The sequence below is a fragment of the Oryzias latipes genome, chromosome 2, assembly GCF_053564925.1.
Source record: "Oryzias latipes strain Hd-rR chromosome 2, Olatipes_Hd-rR_3.1".
Lineage (NCBI taxonomy): Eukaryota > Metazoa > Chordata > Actinopteri > Beloniformes > Adrianichthyidae > Oryzias > Oryzias latipes.
In genome coordinates, this window is record NC_136238.1 from 5,300,204 (window position 1) to 5,321,685 (window position 21,482).

The 21,482-nt window shown below is 46.8% G+C and overlaps 1 protein-coding gene and 1 non-coding gene across 6 annotated transcripts in view; both read left to right on the plus strand.

Moving 5' to 3' along the window:
* Positions 1-40: 40 nt before the first annotated feature.
* The window catches only part of LOC101170009 (FERM, ARHGEF and pleckstrin domain-containing protein 1), a 34,908-nt gene continuing 13,466 nt past the window's right edge, over positions 41-21,482 (plus strand). For 2 of the 5 annotated variants that reach the window (XM_023948962.2, XM_078930882.1), the window contains exons 1-11: positions 41-572; positions 4,594-4,780; positions 15,694-15,798; positions 16,157-16,199; positions 16,338-16,416; positions 18,096-18,193; positions 19,023-19,137; positions 19,710-19,857; positions 20,020-20,115; positions 20,188-20,354; positions 21,373-21,441. In XM_023948962.2, coding sequence (XP_023804730.1) covers positions 4,610-4,780; positions 15,694-15,798; positions 16,157-16,199; positions 16,338-16,416; positions 18,096-18,193; positions 19,023-19,137; positions 19,710-19,857; positions 20,020-20,115; positions 20,188-20,354; positions 21,373-21,441 — 1,091 coding nt within the window. In that variant the 5' untranslated portion in view covers positions 41-572; positions 4,594-4,609. Of the gene's footprint in view, positions 573-3,134; positions 3,285-4,590; positions 4,781-15,693; positions 15,799-16,156; positions 16,200-16,337; positions 16,417-18,095; positions 18,194-19,022; positions 19,138-19,709; positions 19,858-20,019; positions 20,116-20,187; positions 20,355-21,372; positions 21,442-21,482 lie in introns of those variants that run through there. The other 3 variants (XM_023948960.2, XM_023948968.2, XM_023948964.2) reach the window with 2 other exon arrangements.
* Positions 61-134, plus strand: trnai-aau (transfer RNA isoleucine (anticodon AAU)). The gene has a single exon. It is a non-coding gene; the product is annotated as a tRNA-Ile (tRNA).

A 21,482-nucleotide genomic window follows, 5' to 3' on the forward strand; every position in this document is an offset into this window, starting at 1 on the left:
TTCAAAGATCGGTGGACGATGACAACGTTGAATAATGATAATCTTCGCCGTAGTTGGCATGGCCGGTTAGCTCAGTTGGTTAGAGCGTGGTGCTAATAACGCCAAGGTCGCGGGTTCGATCCCCGTACGGGCCACAACATGTTTTTTCTTAGAGACTTTGTTTTTGTTAATCTTTTTTAACCAAGAAATGTTACGCGGAGTTACCTTTAAAGTCTTCACATTTTTGTTTCCATTCATTGAATCTCCACGTAGTGGCAGATTTGTGAATGTGTTTCCCCTCTGCACCAGCAGGGGGCGCCGCCGCGCCGCCCGCCCCTCGCCTTGGCGGGGTGCACGCGCTCCTCCGGGGCTGGAGGCGGTGATTCTCTTTATTGTTCCAGCGGAAAGGCTCCCTTCTCCTGCGGCGGCCCACACTCTCGTCGATGGCCGCCGCGCCGAAGCCTCGTCCCGCCTGAGCGCCAGGCGGTTCTGCCGCCGAACCCGAACTCCACTCCGCCGTCGCGTGGGATTTTAAGCGTGGGAGTTAAAGTTCTCGCGTCCGTGGATCCAACAGCAGGAGGAGGAGGAGGGGGGTAAGGAAATCACGGATCCGGATACTAAAGCGAGGTTTAGTTTCAGGACAAACGGCGGTTTTCTCCGGTGTTTTGAGCCATTTCTTTGAACCGGTTCCGCCCCAGAGGATCCAGAGGTTCTACTGCAACCCCAAAGTCAGTTTATTCGGAGGGGTTGATGAATTATTTTTGGGGGGGTTTGTAGACTGTAAGCTCCTCATCTGTCACAGTAATCCACTCGTGTCTTAACCTCACGGTAACCCACTGACACGTTTGCTGCGGGATTACTCCGCTAACCCACATCCTGGAGCTGCTCTTTGCCATCTGTCCGCTCATCTTCTGACTGACAAAGCTGACACCTTCAGCTCTCCTCCATTGATCCAAACCAGCCCCTCCTTCCTGTAGTGGAGGTCAGAGGGGGGTCAGCCGGGACCCTGGGGTCAGCCGGGACCCTGGGGTCAGCCATCCTGCATGTCTTTGTGTCTCAGGGCCACAGGTACAAACGTCACCCTGATGAAAGCTGCAATTCAATTGTATTGATATGGCCTAAAATCTCATTAGTCGCCTCAATGGGATTCAAACCGTTGACTGTTCACATACAATCATACGGATCATAGAAAACATAGAATTGAACAGGAACATTCTAAACTGAACTGGACAATAAGGAAAAACTCCTAAAAACAAAACGGATTCAGGGTAAACGAGACCTCAGGGGTGTCCACATGAAGGAGGGATCCTCCCCCAGGACGGACAGGCGATGGACCAGAACTCAGAGAGAAGAATTAACTTATCTGACTCTACAACTACATGTTTGAACAGTCCAGCAGATGGACTTCATACAGATGGATTTGGGGGGGCGGCTGGGGGCGCCAGACGAGGTCCACGGCCAAATTTAGGAGCAGGAGTAGAGACGGTGGTTCTGACCTTTCATCTGGACCATCATCTGGTTCAGTCCGTTTGGGGAACCACATGTCTGAAGGTTCGGCTTTTCAGGATGGAATCAGGAGGCTTGTGTTGCAGCTTTGATGCATCAGAGATGCTCTAAAGTCTAAGTTTTGTAATAAAAATAAGAAAATCCGCTCCGATCATCCACTGATCTACTTAGTTCTCAGGGGTCTTTGAATGATGATGAGCCAAAATCCCAAAACCTGTAGTTTTCATAAAACATAGTTCCTGCATACTCTACCTCTGACTGTTGGCGAGGAGTGAGGCTCCCTTCATTTCCCATCATCCCTTTGTTTAGACTCTCTCCTGCTAATGCAGCCGTCCAGTTCTGATCCAGAATCCAGTTGTGATCCAGAATCCAGCTTGGAAACAAAGACGTTCGTGGATCTATTTGTCTTACAGCGGAGGCATCAGAAAGGGGCGGAGCTGGGAGACTTTGGCCCCGCCCAGCAATTACATACCGTGATTTTCAAACGGCAGTTTTTCATCTGCTCACAATTCATCATTTGAATTAAAAAAAATACTCAGAAATGCAATTTTAAGCGTTGTTTTCTTTCTATAAATGTCCCTCAAGAACATAAAAAGCCAAAATAAAAATAACCAAAAAACCAAAATAACAGACCGTGTGGTTAACAACAGTTTACCAATCCTGTTGACAATAAGGAGGGAAAATGGGAACATGGAACGCCGATGAAAATAGTGTTTTCTGTTGGAGAAAACGAAGCCTACATTTACCTTTCTGAGGATTTTTAAGACTTCAAATGAATCGGGAGCAGATACAAAAATGCTGTTTGAAAAAAATCGTATTTGTGACGTAGAAAAAGTACTGGGCGGAGCCACAAGCTCCCAGCTCCGCCCCATTCCGGTGCATCCACCTGTAGACGTATAGATCCACGAACGCAGCTCAGATATCAAGTTTTTCTTCTGATTTTCTTTAGGAAAACTACTTCAGAAGTACAGACAAGTACTCTGTGGTTAACAGTGAACGTGACGTACAGGTGTATAAAAACCAATCTAGCTGGGAGTTTTGGTTGAATGATTAACCAAACTCGTTAGTCCAAAGGAGTGCAGAGGAGTTGGAATGAAGGCCGCCTCCTGCTGATCAACTTAATGAAAAGATCTCTCTCTCTCTAATGGGAAGTCTTGAGAAAACACTGCCCCCCCCCCATGCCCTTTTATGGACTCCTTGTGCTTTTCTTTCATCAGTATATTAGCTTTTCTTTTTTCATTTTCACTTTACTGAGCTTTTATTGTCTCGTCCCTGCCAAGCTCCTTTTATGGCCACTTCCTGTTGTGTAACCCTCATGCAAATGCTGCTGGTCCTCGGGGACTTTTGCACGCCTCCATCCGCGGAGCTGCCGGCTCCTCTGGACGACTCATAATGGTCGTGGTGGTGGTGGTGGGGGGGGATTCTCAGGACCTGGCGCCCCTCTCTTGGGAAACTTCCTGCTAACGGCGGTTGAAAAGCAGCTTTAGAGGGCCGGCTGAGTTAAAGCGGCGCTGCTGGACGCTCCCACACAGGCCTCCTTTGTGGCTGCTGGGGGGAGCTGCTCGCTCTGTATTCTAACCCCCCCCCCATGTCCAGCCCGGCAGAGGAAATGAAGACATGTCCAGTTTCCAGGGGGTCAGACCCTGCAGCGAGAAGCGTCCTCTGAAGCCCCGCCTCTCAGGTCGTGGAGATCGAGTTCCCACAGGTGGAAAGAGGAACTTGACTGTCAGGTTCCCGCCGTAGCGGGTCATTTCCTTGGCCCGACTCCAGGTTAAGCTTTTCTGCTGTGGTTAAGAGAGGTAATGACCCCGTGGGGGGGGGATTAGCATGGACTGACCTGTTTGTGGATTTCCCTAAATACTAACAGGTTAGCATTTTTCCCTCATTGACTGTTTTCAAGAACTGGAATGAGTGGCCACGCCCCCCCATGGCGTGCCTCATTTGAAACTTCCAACAGCCTCGCTCCAGACTGGCTAGAGTGGTTGCCATAGCAACGTTGACTCAGAACATTGACTGTTTTTGAGTAAATAGCTTATGCCGCATTCGAGAACGCGCTTACCGTGGGATTTTGAACGCGTTTTTTTAAGCAAACCGCGATTATTCAAATCCTCCTTTATGATCAATCTTCAAACGGTCCATGGATGTTACTAGCCATCAGTCACTATCCCATCCGAGTCCCTGATTGGTCGAAGTTGAACTGGTGTAACTTGTTTCTTGTACGTAGAATCCGAAAAATAAACTTAAAAACTCCCACGGTTTTTGAACGCGGACGTCCGAAACGGACCTTGGAAGCGGTCGCTTGAACGGGTTTCTGAGCCCAACGTGAACGAAGTTTAACGTCCGGCTCGAACCAAATGAAGTCACCAAACGGACGCCGCCATGTTGGAACCAGACGTCATCAGTAAGAAGTGATTGGTCCGAGTTTCTATGACGACCACTTTTGCCAACTGGAGCCCACTTGAGTGACCTGTTTGTTGCTGGAACTTTCTGATGAAAGTTTTCGTGGAGTCGCCTCTCCCTGTGGAGCGTGCTCACTTTGGTGTCGGGATTCGAACATTTGCCTCCAGTCGAGGTCTCGGCTCCTGAAACCTGCAGCGGTCTGAAGGGTTTCCCACACAGATCCCATTCATCACCGCAGCGTGTTTATCCTCAGATGGCGCTCGAGTGGACATTAGACACGGTAAATGAAGCCTGCTGTAAACAGAGCCTCTGATGTTCGCCACCCGTTTGCCGTGCTCCGCCCTGCATGTTTACAGCGGCGGGGGTTTGAGTGAATGCAGAGGAAGAGGCCGCATTCCTTCACCGTCTGAGGTTTGGAGGTGGGGAAGGGTCGCTGGGAGGAATTCAAACGGCGCTGTTGCATCCTTTTGTTGTGGGGCACGTCTGGACGGGTTTGGAAACCCCACCTGTGTGCCGCCGTACCTGGGGGGCTGTCTGGAAATCTGTCAGTCTGCACCCTCAGACTTATGGTTGAGGTTACGGCACGCGAAAACGTCTCCAACACAAATGAGGGGAAACGCCAGAGTGTGAAAAATCCCACAACGCCTGAAGGGGGCGCCGCCACAGGTGGATGTTTTTCAATCAACCCGCTCTCCTTCTCCCCAGCAGACGACAGCAGTGAGACATGGACGCCGCCGACAGACCGTCCACGGCCGGACAGAGGCTGAGCGCCCCCGAGAGCTTCGGAGTGTCCACCCTGGAGCCGGGGCAGCGCCCCCCAGCGCACCCCCCGGGGAGGCAGGTGCCCATCAGGGTCCAGATGCTGGACGACAGTCAGGAGGTCTTCCAGATAACCGTGAGTACCGCCCGCCACTTCCTGGAGACACGCAGGAAGTGTGTCTGACCTCTGACCTTGTGTCGGACCATGTGCCCCCCCCCCCCCCCCCCCCCCCATCATGGATTTGTTTGGCTGCTCCTGAAAGTCCAGCAGGTTGCTATGGAGTAATGTTTATGCACCATGTTGCACACAAAACCTTCCAAATCAGTTCCAAATGAAAAATTAAACATTCGTTTTCATTTTTTTTTTTTTGTGCAGTCAAAATTTTTTCTGAAAACTTAGAAAGTTTCTGTGCATCATGGTGGCATAAACATGTCTCCATAGTTTGCAGGCTTCTTGGGAAAACCCAGCCGCTGGATTATTAGTGACGTACGTGAGGAAAGAATCCAGTCTCTGTGCTGGGGGAGCTTCCAGGCCCCCCAGGCGTGGGGAGGGTGGGGGGGAGTGTTGGTGAATCAGCCTGTCGGTGTCTGAGTACCTTCATGTTTGGACATCCATGCAGACAAAGTGGAGGACGAGTGTCTCATTTGTTGACTTTACAGCGTGTTCCCATCCGTCTGGACTGGGGGGTGGAGTGGGGGGTGGAGTGGGTGGGCGGGCGGGCCACTCATTAACCAGCCTGTTATCTTCAAACTCCAGGCCGGCTGTGATGGATGAAGGTGCCGTCGCAGTTGAAGCTGACTTCTTCTGGAAAACCTCTGTGGTTCAAATGTCCTCCATGGTTTCAGTTTAGTTTATTTAAAACTAAACTGCTGCTGAGAGGTTTTGTGCATGGGACACAGGCGATGACACCCCAACCCCCCCCCCCCTCGCCCTCGCTGCATCCTCTTTTGACCCGCCCTTTCAAAAGAGGATGCAGCGAGGGCGGCCTCCGCCACCCTGGTCATACATTTATAAATTAAAAACACTTCTTTCTAAATGGCGGCTTTTCTTTAGGTTCGTCTCCATAGCAACCATCTTCGTTTTTGGTCGTCTTGGGACGAAGGACGGGTGGATGTAATTCTTAGAAGAATCGGCAAAAGTAAAACGTTTGGATTTCCTTGGCATCCGAGGTTTTCAGTTTTCAGTTAACCACGCCCACATTCGTGATATGATTATATTGTACGTTATGTCGTTTTGTTCAGCTTGAGCCAGGAATTCACATGTTACATTTGTACAATATATTTACAGGGGAACGGCACTCTTGCGAGCTCGCCACGGTTACGCCGTTTTTAAAACTTTTCGTAGCTTCCTGTTGATGCTCGAGGAGTAAAGAGGCGATAGATTAAAATTCCTAGGAGAAGATTAAATTTGTAGAAGGTACTAAAGGTGACTTTTTTGGGGGAGATTCAAGATGGCGGCCTCTTCCTGAGGTCAAAGGTCAAAGAAACTTTAGTGTTGAAAATTTCATGTGTGTTTTGGTTTTGTTGGCAATATTCTATTTGAGTCTCATAAAAGATTTTGGCCCCATTCATTGTTTTGACGGTTTCTCCCGCTGTGATGTCATCATTTTTATTTTGGGGGGGGGGGGGGGGGGGGGTGTCAAAGGTGCAATAACATAGAAGAATTACAGAAACGACAGTCCGGGACGGCTGCGGGACAGAATGATAAACAAAAAAACCATCTGTGAAACATGGAAGGTTATCTCAAAAAAGATCACAAACGCTCGAAAGCTTTTATTTTGAAAGAAACGTATGACAGAAGGCGATCCAGTTAATGTAAAACACACAAAGTGTTTTTTAAAAGCAAACCTCTTATTGATGTGATGATGTTTAATTCTTCTACTTGAGCAGAATGTGAGGCTTTTCTGCTTTTTGGCTTTTAGAAAATAAGACGACCTTGTGACCTTTTGATGTTGACCTTCTGCTCTTCAGCACAGAGTGGAGGTGTTCCTCTGGATTTGAACAGTGTCTGTGAGCAGACACTCTGTGCGTGCACGTCTGTCTGTCAGGCAGTCAAAGCCTCATCTTGATTATTCATGTGGCCTGAAGGCAGTCCCCGCCCCTCACCTGCTAAATTATTGAGTTTTGAGGGGAGGGGCTCTTTGTGTGTGCGTGCTAACGGACGCCGCTCCTCGTGGCTGCGTGGTCGCTTCAGCGGCTTCTGTGGAAATGCGACGGTCCTTTGGCGAAGCGTCAGACTGGTTCTACTCTGAAGAGGCGCCACAACAAAAGCTCATTCAGGAGTTTGACGGCACAGAGGAAGTCCTGGAAACCAGATCCGTCTGGTGTTTCACTTTTAGCGCCGTTATGACGAACCCTCAGCTCAGAGAGGGAGATCGGTAGAGCTAAATAGAAGTCTGCTTTGCTGCTTCACTCAGGTGTGTTTGGGATGAATAATCCAGATTAGAAACAGGAAATACAAAGAGGTAATCTGGTCAGGTGAAGGTTTCAGAAGTGATTGATGGGAAAAAATCCCAAATTCTGGAAAAACCTGATGGAAAAATACTTTTATTTTGGAAGTTTAAGTTTAGTTACTCTATTTTTCAACATTTTAAAGATTTGTTTTTGTGCATAAAGTTGGACATGCTCATATCGGTTTATTAAAAGTATATTTTGGGATTATTCAAAAATAAACAAACTAAATCTCCTTTACTCCTGTGATGCTTTTATTCTGAAAAACCTGAAGGCTTCTTTCGAGTTGAATTTTCTCCTTCCTGTGTTGATTGTGGTCGTCCCGCCCGCCGGCACGTTTGACCTTAATCTCCGTAAGCCTCCGGCAGAGGGACCGAAGCAGCGGGAGTTCGACCCCCCCCCCCCAGCTTCAAAGGCTTTGTTGTGCGATCAGATTGTGCGTCTCTCCATTGTGTGTTTGTGTGGCATCAGGCATCAAGGATGATGGCTCTGCTTCATCGATGACGTTATGGGATGGACTGGCAAGTCCTCCAGGAAATATTATGGAATGCTTGATGATGTCATGACGCAAAAAAAAACGATGACATCACAGCGAGTTAAAAAAATGTTATACTAAAACAAACGGGGCTCGAAAGAAATATTTCAAAATCCAGTAGTGAACCAAAATTCCAAAGGAAGTTTTCAAATTATTATGGGATGGCCACAAGAGCTACGCTTTGGCAATTTTTCACATCTTCCTACAATATGGAAATTGAAAACTTTTGTTTGTGCGATCGTCACAACATTTCACACACACCCCGCCAGGTCAGGTCCATACCCACAGCCAAAGTTTCATTGACCTTTGACCTCAGGACCGTCCTTCATTTCTCCCACCCAAAAAAAATCCTCTTTAGTACCTTCTACAAATGTCAACTCTCTCGATCTATCCCTTCCTAACTCCTCGAGCATCAATGGGAAAAATGTTGCCAGTGCGGCGAGCTCGCACATAAAGTGAAACACCTGAATCTCTGGCTTTGAACGTGGCCGTGATCAACTAAAAACATCCGTTGCCAAGGGGAATTCAAACATGTACTATTGCAGATTCTTCTAAAAATGGCATCGACCTGTTCGTCACACTCGGGAGACTGAAAAGTAAAATGGTTGCTATGGCGATAAAACCAACAGAAAGGGCGTGTAGCAGCTGATAGTAGCAGCTAGTGAAGGCGAATCAAAGGAGGCAGCAAGGGCGGCGGCGGGTCGGCCATACGACGCCGCTTCCAGCTTGAATGTTATTGCCTTTTCCTTTGTTTTTTGCAGAGAATTGATTGAAATAAACCAAACCAACCAAATCCATGAATGAATACTTGAACACATCAGTTTGAGGGAAAGCTGCGGGTTAAAGCTTCTTGTTTTCAACTTCCTGTGTGGTCTGGAGAGGATTGCATCACAGTTTTCTTCCAAAATGAGACAAACATCTGAATTAAATCTGCAGTCGTACAAAGGGACATGAAAGCGGTTCCTCCTGCGTTTGATTGCTCGCCGCGTGGCGCGTTTCCCAGAGGGGGACAGAAATGCACGTGATGGCGCTCCTGTCTGTCTGTGGGGCTCTTCTACAGGCAGACGGCTGGTTGGACGCTCCGCTTGTCAGATACAGACGAGTTTATCGCTAAGATTTAGTCTGAAGGCAGACGGGGAAACCAGATAAGAAGTTCTCTTCTTCCTGGTTCTGCAGCTCCCAGGCTTGGATGTGAGGAAGACGCTGGAGGTGTCGGCTCTGACAGGCCTTCATCCATCATCCACAGCCCAACTCCCTGCTCAGATCTTCACAGAAGCCCATAATGACCCTCTTTAGACGGACCCCGGGGGGCCGTTTCATGCGGCCTTGAACTCATTTGCATGGCGTTCATGATGCGTGCCAACTCCTCTGTTCTCTGTTACGGTTTTGAGGATTTAACATCTTCAGCAGAAGCAGAAGCACATTTTAGTTTGGTGCTGGATCATGATGTGGAAGGTTAGGAACGTCATCTGCTTCCACTGGAGACGTCTGAGTTGACAGAGAGGATTCTGGGAACTCCTGACGTTTCAGAAACCGTGTCAAACCCTCGTTTCCCTGCAGCCCCTTTACGTTTGCTTTCAGTGTGTTTGCGTGTTTCTGTGTTGTTGATTTTTACTTTGTGTGTGTGCGCGCGCATTTTTGTGTGTGATTGTTTTTGTGTGTTTCTTTTTGTGTGTATGTGTTTCCATGTGTGTGCATTTCTGTTTTTGTGTGTGTGTGTCTCTTTTTGTGTTTTCATGTTTCTATATGTGTGTGTGCTCTTGTGACTTTGTGTATTTCTGTTTGTGTGTGTGTCTGTGTCTCTTTTTGTGTTTGTGTTTTCCTGTTTCTATATGTGTGTGTGCTCTTCTGTCATTGTGTGTGTATTTCTGTTTTTTTTTTTTTTTTTCTGTGTTTGGGTTTTTCTACGTGTTTATCTCTGTGTGCGATTGTGAATGTTACTTTTTGTGTGTGTCTGGGTGCTTCTATGTGTGTGTTTTTTTGTGGGCATTTTTTGTGTGTGCGCACGTTTCTATGTGCATGTGCTCTTGTGTTTCTGTGTCTGTATATAACTATGTGTGTGTTTCATTTGTGTTCGTGCTATTTGTGTCTCTTTTTCTGTTTCTACGCGCATGTGTGTGTGTTTGTGTGCATTTTTGTGTATGTGTGTCTCTGTGTGTTCGGTGTCTTGCCTTGTTAAATCAAAGCACAGACAAAAGGGTGTAGAAGTTTTCCTGGATTCACTTTTTCTCTACACACACCAGATTTTGTGGAATGAAGCCTCAAAGCTTCACGAGGCTTCATTTGCTCGTCACTTAATTTGTTTTCCCTAAAATCTTCCGGATCTCTTCTTTGCTCTATCGAGTTTACCTTTCATGGTCTCGCTGGAAAGATCTACAAATCCTCTGGTCTGATCTTCGCTTTTCCTTCTATTAAACTGGATTTTTCTTTCTACGAACTGTGAGACTTTAAACTGGATCAAGTGAAGAGTTTCACAGCTTTAAAAAATCTAGAATGATTCTAAAAAATAAAGATGGAGACTTATTGCAGGTAATTTATGGAAAGGAACTTCCCTGAGACGCTGTAGCTTTACTGTTAGGAATGATTAGAAACAGAATAGTTAGAAACTCCCTTTTTCATTTTGTTAAACTAACTTTTACCTTTTATTACATTAATGGCTTAACCTCGATTTACTATGTATTATCATCTCAAAATTATATTACACTCCAGACAGAGCACAGCCAAGACTATTGTCTCGCAAACATTCCTTTAACATCCTCCCTTTTCATCTTTGTGTGTTCTGGTGTATGCGTTCTGGCAAATGTCTGCAAGAGATCTGACACTTTAGCTGCTCTGACCTTCGAGCATCTAGCCTGCAACAGTCTGTGGGTGTGTTTTTCACACCATGATCCATCGGATGAGGTTCTGAATATGCAAATGCAAGGTATATATGCCAGGCCTTTTTCTGAACCCCTTTGTTCAGACTTTGAATGCATCTTGTTCATCTGTCTGTAACCCTGCGTACAAATCTGTGGTCCTTGTGCGGAGTAAATCTACAAAAGATAAGTAACTGTCTCTGAGTCGTTATTCATTATTTCTGTGTGTAAGAAACTGACGGGGTTACGAACTAACACAAATACAGTCCTTTCTAGAAAATCCAGTTTCTTCACATTTACTCTACAGCAGGGGTCGGGAACCTTTTTGGCCGAGAGAGCCATAAACGCCACAAATTCTTAAATGTATTTTCCAAAGAGCCATACAAAAATGTAGTGTCCCTTTCCCACATTGAGGCACGGAGACTTAACCTCTTTTAAGGTTCTTTATTCTGGTTACTGTAGACCACAACAAACGCCGTACAATCAATTCAGCAACTCCTGAATCTCTCCCGCCGAGACGAGAGCGCTTCTCCCAACTTTATATTCCCCTGCTCCCGCTCCAGCCCTCCCATTTTGCTTTATTCGGCCCATAGCTGAACCCCATTGGTCCAAACTACCTAACAACAGGCTGAGCGACAGAACTGAGGGCCAATCAGATCTCTGCTTGATGCGTTCAATGAACTCCAGAACTTTTAACGCGGCCCAACAGCCAAGTTAAACTCAGTCCGCTACAATATGTTTAAAACTAAATATTCAACTGAATGTGTGCATTTGATGTAATTTCAAAATTTTTAAAGTACAATAAGTCTGTGGATTCTTTTTAATAATATTGTTATGCTGTTGCTGATAAATGATGAGTATTTCTCGTGGTAGTTCTGCTGATGGTCTAGTCTGGTTGATACGTGGTGAGTTTCTGCTTCATGCAGACGTTGAGACTTTAAACGTGATCGTAGGTCTGAATGTTCTGTAGATGTGAGAAAGACTGATCACATGCAAATGTGGAGCCAAACACATACTCACACTGCAGTGAGTGACGGGCAGTGGGTTTTACGTTTTTACAATCCCTGCGCGATTCACCTGCTGCCTGCCCCCCCCCCACCCTCTGCTTTCTTCCTCACACATCCCGTCCCCGCAACTTTGCGCTCTTCCTCAGAGACGGGAGCGCGCAGTTTTAGGCACGGCAATTCACAGGGGTCCGGCTGGTACAAACTAATAATAATAATAGATAATAGTAAACTGATAGCGATGGCGTAGATTTTTCTCTCTAAGCACTGCTACTACTGCGCGCCTCTGGCATCGCATCGCGCCCGAGAATGACTGGTCTAATGAAGAAAAAAAAAGTATAATTAAAGATTTGTCTGCGAGCCACATGTGACCATCAAAAGAGCCATATATGGCTCGAGAGCCATAGGTTCCCGACCCCTGCTCTACGGTGATGATGCTGTCCTCTTCCTCACTCATGTAGACCACCTTCCGGGATACTTTTTTGTTGTCAAAGTGCTACTGCTAAAGTTTTGATTGGCAGTTGAACGGAAAAAAAACGTTTTGTGCCCGGCCCACTTGTCCGTTTGCGGGAAGGCCAAGGCTCTGATTTCTGGAGAAAATGAAGTCAAGTTGAGAAATCCATCTTCATCTTTTGTTGAACACATCATCAACCGTCTGTTTGAGAGATTTGAAGAAGCTGCTGGAAAAACCGCAGAGAGGAGCGTTAGCCCACAGTCTGAATCCTCTCTTTGAGGTCCTGGACCTCAGGAATGAAGCAGCCATGCCAGCTATTGCATCATCCTCTGCGGTTCTTCACAGCCGGGCTTTTGTTGGAGAACTGGAACAGCAGAGGGGTTCCCACACGGAACAGCCAATCGGAACCGGCCTCCTTTCAATCTGCTGTAGTCTCTGCTCGTCTTCATGCAGAAATCGGAAACATTTGGGTTTCCTTCGGGGGGGGGCTCATCAATCATTTGTGATGGGGAAATGTCCATGCACGTGAGCGTGCATGTGGGCGTTTGGGTAGCAACTCAGATTAAGACCTGCAGAGTTCTGACTGTGCTGTCCTCCGTGAGGGGGGGCGGGGCAGAAAGGGAAAGGGCTCCTGTGAGGGAGTGGGGGGGGGGGGGGGGTTGTTGTGGAAAAAGACACAGATCCACCCCCCACCCCCTTTAGAGAAGCTGTTGAATGAAGCCCTCCTGCCCTCCTTCAGTAACGCTGCTGAAGGGTCAGCGGTCTGTGCTGGTCCCGCAAGTGTTCTGGTGCAAGTGTTCTGGTGGTGCGTCTGTGCTGGTCTAGCAGGTGTTCTGGTGGTCCATCTGTGCTGGTCCAGCAGGTGTTCTGGTGGTCCATCTGTGCTGGTCCAGCAGGTGTTCTGGTGGTCCCTCTGTGCTGGTCCAGCAGGTGTTCTGGTGGTCCCTCTGTGCTGGTCCAGCAGGTGTTCTGGTGGTCCCTCTGTGCTGGTCCAGCAGGTGTTCTGGTGGTCCGTCTGTGCTCTGCAGGAGATGTGGTGAAGGCCCCTCTGACCGCGCTGCTGAGGAAGTTTAGGAGTTGATTTGGACCGTCATGGATATTTCTATCCTCTGTGGTGACATTCAGCCTATAATTTGTGCCTCGGTTCCCCTAAAAACCACTCTGGACCGTCTTCTGAGAGGTGTGGAGAAAAGGGGAGGGGCTTCTGCAGGCTGACTCAGAATGGTTTTCCATGTTCCTAACTGGTTGTTATTTCTTCTCCGTGGCCTCATCACCAGACTGTAGAACCTGCTATAAATATGCATAAATGTCCAGAACAAACTGGAGTTCTGTCTGGAAACAAATCCAGGATCTACTGATTCTGAAACTCCACTCTGATAGAATCTAATGTGTGTGTGTGCACGTGTGTGTGCACATGCGTAATGTGATGTTTTTGGTGGACTCGGAGAGCCTCATTGATGGACGTTACTGAAAGGAACGTTTGTGTTTGAAAAGAAAGAACGTCAGTCTGGACTCTCATGCCAACATGGAGACTTTTTTTTAGAAACTTTAGTTTGTTATAATAAAAACTTGAATTCTTTCTTCTTCTTTTCTTTCATCTCTAAAGGAGACACTAAACTAGAAGTCTTCATCAGATAAAGCCCATCATCACATGATGTTTTGTGTTCTTTGTTCCTCTGGAAGAACACGAAGAGCCACAGATGTTCTCATGAGAGGCAAAGAATTGAAATGCCTCAAGTTCAACAGGAAATGACATCACGTCTCTTCACCTTTACATCCTCAGGCTACGCCCCACTGTGCCTTAACACAGATTGGTTGTCATGATAACCCTGAAAATAATGTTTAAAATGCTGCTTAAACTGCAGAGAAGTGGAATGAGTAGCTTCGCCCCCTGGCGTTCCAAACAGGAAGTACAGTAAGGGGGACTTCTGTACTTCCTGTACAGAAGTCCCCCTTACTGTACTTCCTGTTTGGAAGTACAGTAAGGGTGACTTCTGGCTCCAACATGGCGGCGTCTGTATCGTGTCAAAATGGTGACTGAGTTGACTTCATTCGATTAGAACCGGAAGTAATTCAGTTAAGCCTGCGTCCCACAGCCGCTACGTACTTTATGCGCATCTTCCACGTATGAAATGTTGGTCTTTCGTGATAATTGGGTTACGCAGTTTACGAGTATTTCCAGTAATTATTATGTACATTTTATGCAATTATGCGTGATCTTTGCGTTCTTTGTATGTCTGAATCACTTTTCATTTTCGAAGCACCGATGTATATCTTTTATATCTCGTATACGGCACACATATCACATTCAAATTAGTTAATTGACGCACAAATCACTAATAATTTGCATATTAACAGCAGAATAATCACGCGGTTCATGTTGTACGTTGGTTTGCGTGTTCTTTGCGTAGTTTATTTGTACTTCTTCTGTAATTTTAACGTGGTTCATTCCTGATACATCTGTGAAATTTTCACAACTTTTCTCCCTTTTTCCACGTATACATTCACATATGACCAATTTTCATCCATACAATCTGTGCGCTAAATGTACGTAGCGGCTGTGGGACACGGCCTTTAAGCCCCTAGAGGTTAGTCGGTGAACTGCACCTGGTTTTTCGGTGGTTTGGGGTTGAATCAGCTTCAGATAGGTTGACTGCCATAAACATTATAATCGAGGTCATCTGAGTTCATCTGCAGGTACAGAGTTTTATTTGACCATGACGTCATTTCCTGCCTCGTGTCTCCGTTTTACGACCCTCCAGGTGTTTGATAAGAGCCGACTGGACCTCCTCTGCGATCCTTAAAGAGACAGGGACGGATCGAGGCCGGCGGGACGTGTTTTGGTATTTTGACGGGAACGTTGTTGATCCAGAAAGAAAGCTCTGACTTTCCAAAACAGAGCAGGAATGAACTCAGGCTGATACTCTGCCCACAACCAGTTCAGGCTTGACGGCAGAAGGCCTCCAGTCTGACGGTCAGACCGGCCGGGTTTTTGGGTTCCAGAGGAGCCTGCAGATCTGGTTTGGTGACGGTTTTGCTCCTGCAGCTGGACTGGAGGAGGTTGAACTCCTGTGTTATCCTAAGGAAGGCGGACATTTGAGGCTGCAGAGCTTCCCGTCTGCATTCCTCGGACCGTTATTACTTCAATAAGGGGTCCAGTGTGAGGCTGCCTGGTTATTGGAGAAGGAGCTGCTGTTTGTGGAGGAAATTGCAGATTTGGAGCTCCGTCCACGGAGCAGAACTACAGACCTTTGCCTCATGTCTAAAAAAAAAAACAAAAGTTGTTGTTTTATGATGACAATTCTTCCTTTTTATTTGCCGCTTTCTGCCAAATCCACGTCTTTGGGGTCAAAGTTTATCTTCATCTCTCATTCTTTCCTTCTCCTCTCCATCACTTTTTACCGGCTGAGGAAATTCATTTAACCTTTAGCTGGAAAAACACAATATTTAATCCAATTTCCTAAATATTTGCAGTACATGTTTGTGTCCCGGCGTTTTTACGGAGCTGGACGTTCATTCCAGAGCAGGAAATCTCATGGAGACTGTAGAGTTTCCTAAACGGATCTGGTTTTTTGGGTGTTTGTTTGTTGGAAGCAGAGCTGTAGACTGAGGTGGATCCTCCTTACTAAAGAACAGCAGCAGACTGCAGAACTGCACCAGCTGATCCCTGACCTCCAGCTCCCCATCAGAGATGACGTCCAGAAGAACCAAAGCTCAGCTGATCTTCTTCTTCTTCTTCTTCTCCTGCAGCAACGGTCACCTGGTAAGGGCCTCTTTGACCTGGTCTGTGCTCACCTTAACCTGACGGAGGCGGACTACTTCGGACTGGAGTACCAGGATCACCGGAAGATGACGGTAAGGAGGAGACGCAGCTCCGTGAAGCTGCTGAAGGAGGCGTCTGCAGACCTGCTGTGTAATGCATGGGTGTGTCTGCAGCTGCAGGTCTGCATGGCTGCACTTAAGTCGTAACAGATGGCGGGCGGCTGTCTTTTATTGTCTGCAGGAGCTTGTTTTGTCGCCTCGCAGCAGAGAAATCCGAGCTGCTGCCAAACCCAAACGTTCACCTGAATGAAGGAGCCGTAGCATCGATTTTAAACGTGTTTAGTGACGGTTTTCCTTTGGCCGTCAGCTGGAACCGTAAGGTCCAGACGCTCAGATTCTGCAGACGTAGATGAAAGCTGATCTATGGCTCCCGCTTCTGCTCTTTCCTCAGGTCTGGCTGGACCTCCTGAAGCCCACGCTCAAGCAGATCCGCCGTGAGTGACTCCCCTCTGACCGCTTGTCTGAGTTTTCCTTCCTCTTGCGGCGATGCGTCTGATTTAACGGGACGGAAACTTTGCCGCATCCTTCGGTTTTCCCTTTAGCTCCTCCCCCTTTTTCCTGTCTGTCCGCAGGGCCTAAAAACACCATCCTTCGCTTCGTGGTGAAGTTCTTCCCTCCTGACCACACGCAGCTCATGGAGGAGTTGACCCGGTACGTCCTGGAACTCCTCAGGGGTTTCATGTAAAGCTGTAGAGTGCTGCTCTGTCATTTAGGAACCATAAAAGCTGCTAAAAAGAGACGCTCCTCAAAAAAAACCCCGCTTAGTTTTTCACTTTCAGAGACTAAATCATCTGAACTCTGTGTTTCCTTAAGTCTGCGTTTGTTTGTCCTCCTCCCACATGGTTTGTTTTTTTTTTCCCATGAAGCCGAGCTTCTCCTCTGCCCAGCTGCACGGGCTGGTAATGAGCAGAAACCCCTCCCAGCATGCATTTCTCTTCTCGTTTGGAGTTTTAGGCCAGGTTTCTGCTGCCGATGAGACCTGCAGACTACAGAATTCACTAAAGTCTGAATATGACCGAGTCTGCAGAGGAATTCGTGCATTTTTGACGCTAAAGACGGTTCAAACCACTTTTACCGAAGAGGTTCATTCATTTGAATTTTTCAGCAGCTCAATAAATGTGGCAGAAACCCTGAAAACAGGACGTTAAATATAAATAAGGGGACTGATTTTTATTAGGACTTTATTTTCTTTAAATCAGCAGACATTGATTAGCCCAAAGAGGGTTTCTGAAGGACGTCACGGATTCTGCAGGGCTAACGGAAACTTTAAAAAACTGTTTAAAGTTGAAAAAACTAAAACTAAAAAATACTGGAAATCTGAAAAGAAGAAGTGGGAATTTAAAAAAAAGGATTATAGATTTTGAAGAAAATTTGAATAAAAAAAACAATAAATCTGTTTCCAAATAAAATCTGTTTAGTTTTTTCATTTGTTTGTTTATTTTCTTATCCTAAGTTTTAATTCAGAATGTTCAAAATCAACAATTTTGTTGTTTTTTTTGCAAAGAGGAAAATCACATCAATGTGAGCGTTTTATGACAAATATTTATGTGTTTCTAAAGATGAAAACCTTGATGGTTTATTAAATAAAAAAAAAACCTTTAAACAGTTTTTTAATACACAAACGCAATGCATTATGGTCTATATTTGCCGATCTAGTAAGCATCGATGCTCACTGATTTGTCGCAGAGACTTCTGGGAATTTTCTAGCGCCCTTGACTTTAAAATTATGGATTGGGACGGCCCTGCAGAATGGCGAACGCACGATATAGTGAAGGAATTCAGACACAACGCATAACTTCTGTCAGCCAATGCCTGTCCTGTCCTCGTGGCCAATGGGCTCCAAGCTTTTTATTAATAAACTCTTGTTTTCATTTACAAACTGTTTTAGGTTTTTAGTATTTCGTCAAAGTTTTGTAATTGTTAATATTTCTTTTAAGTTTAGGAAACTTTATGTTAAAACCACTAAGTCCAAACAGAACCGCTGGATCTGATCTGGATCAGAATCTGTTCATTTAGTGTCAGATCAGGTTTAAAAACATCTTTTTCTTTCCGTTTTTCTTTTATGATCAAAAACTAAAATCAATGAAGGAAAAATGGTCCTTTCATTGACAGAAAAACATTATTTTTGCTAACATTCTCCCAAAACCAATGTAGTTTGATTAAAAAGCGGTGATTTAAACGGAGCAAAGACAGAAATTTATAGATAAAATAGTAAATGTTTACATCCAAATAAAGCTGTTTTATTTTATCTGAAATCGGATCGCTTGTTGTTCTGTCTTTGGGTTGGCCGATGTTTTTTGATCTTCTCACGTTTCTCCTCACGTCTTCAGGTATCTGTTCGCCCTGCAGATCAAGCGTGACCTGGCCTGCGGTCGCCTCATCTGCAACGACTCCAGCGCCGCCCTCATGGTGTCCCACATCATCCAGTGTGAGTTTCAGCGAAGCCCGCCGACCTCCTGGACCTCCTGTTCCGTCTCCTCGTGGAGCCGGGCCGTCTGCGTTCTCTGGTTTAGAACTCGCTCTGAAGCTCGTTAAGATGACTCACCGAATTCACCGTCCAGTTCATAGAAGCTCACCGTAAACGAACACTGTGGAGGATTTGAGGCTAACCTGCTGGTCAGAAAACCGTTTGGCTCACCTGCACCACAGGTGTTCTTACACAGGTCAGCCACTAGGGGGAAAAGGGTTCTGGTTTGATTCTGTCGGCTGGTTTTGCTGTAAAGTCAAAGTGGACTCCGTCATGTATGCAGCAAGCCCCTGGTGCAGTAGCGATTTTAGGCATGGGGCATATTGGGCGATTGTCTGGGGCGCAAAATTCCAGGGGGCGTCGGCTCAGTGCTTGCAAACAAACAAACAAAGGACAATCTGCGCCACTTTGGGTCTTCTATTATCTGTTATATCACAGAGTTTGGAGCGGCATGAAACCTGCGGCCTGAACTGCGTCTGGCTTCATGTAAATCGTCTTTAATGAGCTTCAACCTGGAAGTCAAAGTAGAATTAACTCCTTCACCGTGATCGCTGACGGTCTTTGTTTTCGGCGCCGCGTGTGCATGAGGCCAGGGCTGGCAGACGAGTGGCAGACGGCTGCACAGCATGCAGGGGGAATATTGGCTGGTTGTCACGGCAACCGCCGGTGCGTGCATCTGCAGGCGCTGATGCCCCTGTGGGGGGCAGTTCGTGCTGCTGGAGCGGGGCAGATGGAAGGAATGAGACGTGGAGCGCCGTCACCTAACATCTTCTTCTTCCTCCGTCTTCAGCCGAGATCGGAGACTTCGATGAGACGCAGAGCTGGCAGCACCTCCTGCACAACAAGTACCTGCCGGACCAGGACGCCATCCGGGACAACATCATGGAGTGCCACCGCAAACACGCGTGAGTCACGGCGTTCAGACGTCAGCACAGCGTCCTGAAGGTCAAACCCTTTGGTTTTTCCCGTCACTCGTAAACCAGCTGCTGTTTTCGGTACTTTCAAAAAGTCGTAATTCTTCTCCAAAGTTCCGTCTCTGCGGAACCGGGTGGATTTTCTGGGAATTCCTGCGTGCGTTTACGGCCACGCCCCCTCGCACAATTGCTTCCACCACCCAGAAAGTCGGTCCCACAGGGACCACGGCCGTGCTCTTTCCCATCATCACTCTGTCAGCAGAGGCCTTCGTTTCCACCCCCCACCCCCCCTTCACAGTCCGATAAGAGATCAAAACAAAAGCAAAGGTTTGAGTCCCGCGGGCCTGCCGCTGCTCGCCCCGCTGCCAGCACAGGAAGGAAGTGGCCAATTCAGCCGCTCCATTCAGGAAACAGGAAGCTGCTTCAGGATTTAGTGGGGAAACAAAAACGCGCGTCGTGTCAGATTCCTGATAAAACTCCCTTCAAACCGAGAAAAACTCTCACTGCGGCCGTTGCCTTGGTAACCAGACTGAAAGGGTTTTGTCGCTCTTGTCCGGTCCCAGCGGCCAGACCCCGGCGGAGTCGGACTACCAGCTGCTGGAGATCGCGCGGCGGCTGGAGATGTACGGCGTGCGCCTGCACCCGGCGAAGGACCGCGAGGGCAGCCACCTCAGCCTGTCCGTGGCGCACACCGGCGTGCTGGTCTTCCAGGTGAGCACGTTTATCTCAGACGGCCTAAACTCTGTCTGGAGATTCACTGATGTCCACGGGCAGAGATGCAGAGGTTTCTAACACACCAGGTTCTGGTTCTGTGATGGACCGGTCAGATGTTCTGCTGCTGGACGTTAACAGAACTCCCGTCTGTGTTCTCAGAACCACACAAAAATCAACGCCTTCAACTGGGCCAAGATCCGCAAGCTGAGTTTCAAGCGCAAGCGCTTCCTGATCAAGCTGAGAGCCGACCCGGCCGTGAGTCCCGCCCAGAACCGTTCTTCCGGACCCCTCTGCTCCTCAGACTGACCGTAGGGATTTGTCCCACAGCAAAGCGCTCACCACGACACGCTTGAGTTCGCCATGGCCAGCCGGGACTGCTGTAAGGTGTTCTGGAAGATCTGCGTGGAGTACCACGCCTTCTTCCGGCTGTTCGAGGAACCCAAACCCAAACCCAAACCCATCCTCTTCACCAGAGGCTCCTCCTTCAGGTTCAGGTGAGAAACGTCTTCGTCTGCCTCGTTTGCTTTTATTTCCCTTTTTTTTTTGCTTCTCTCTAAATGTTTTGTCACTAAAAACCTGGATGAGATGAAGTTTATAGTTTTATGATACAGAGATTATTCCAGTGGTATTTTTGCAGCTTTTCGTAGCCCGTTGCACATTTATTTTCAAAATAAAAGCTGTATTTTATTTTTGTATTCTAAAACTTTTCTGTACATAAAATCTGAAATTGTTTATTACAAATAATATGTGATAAAAATACAGATAATTCTGTATTTCAAAAACAAAAATCCAGTTTTCTTTCAAAATAAAGTCAGAAAGTGTTAAATCTTTAATATAGATAAACTTTCTTTAAACTTTGAGCGATATTCACACACATGCTGCCAGGTCAGGTCTACAACCGAAGTTCCACTGACCTCTGACCTCTGGATACGGCTCACAGCTTCTCCTAAGGAGAAGTTGAAGTTAGAAGTAAATTTTGAACGATGTTAGCGTGGCGAGCTCACAAAAGTGACATTTCCCAGTTGTTTGCATATTTTTTACTGGAATATTGTGAACATTTAGTATATAAATCCCTGACTAAAGCTGACCAAAACAATATGGCGCACAATAGGAACTCAGTAGGAATGTGGGTTAGCAAATAACCTCCGTTGCTAAGGAAATCCAAAAATTAACTTTAGCAGATTCTTCTAAAAATGACATAGACCTGTTTGCCACTCATAGGTGACCAAAAACTTAAATGGTTGCCATGGAGATAAACCAACAGAAAAGCAGCCATTGGTCATTAAAACCCTGGATGAGTTAAGTTAGTTTATGATAAAGAGACTACTTTAGTGGGATTTCAGGAGATTTGTCACATGCGGCTCTTACCTAGGACGAACATTTACATTTACAACAGGAGTGTTTGTTGCATCTTCAGATCATTCTTGTGTGGATTTGTAGGTTTCTTCTGAGTAAAGGACGACATAAAAAACTCAGATCTGAGCTTTTCTTCCCTGCTTGTCTGTCCCGCAGCGGCCGGACCCAGAAGCAGCTCATCGACTACGTGAAGGACTCTGAGTTTAAGAAGATTCCCTTTGAGAGGTGAACCTCCGTCAGTGGATGAAGCCTCTGAAGGTGGTGGT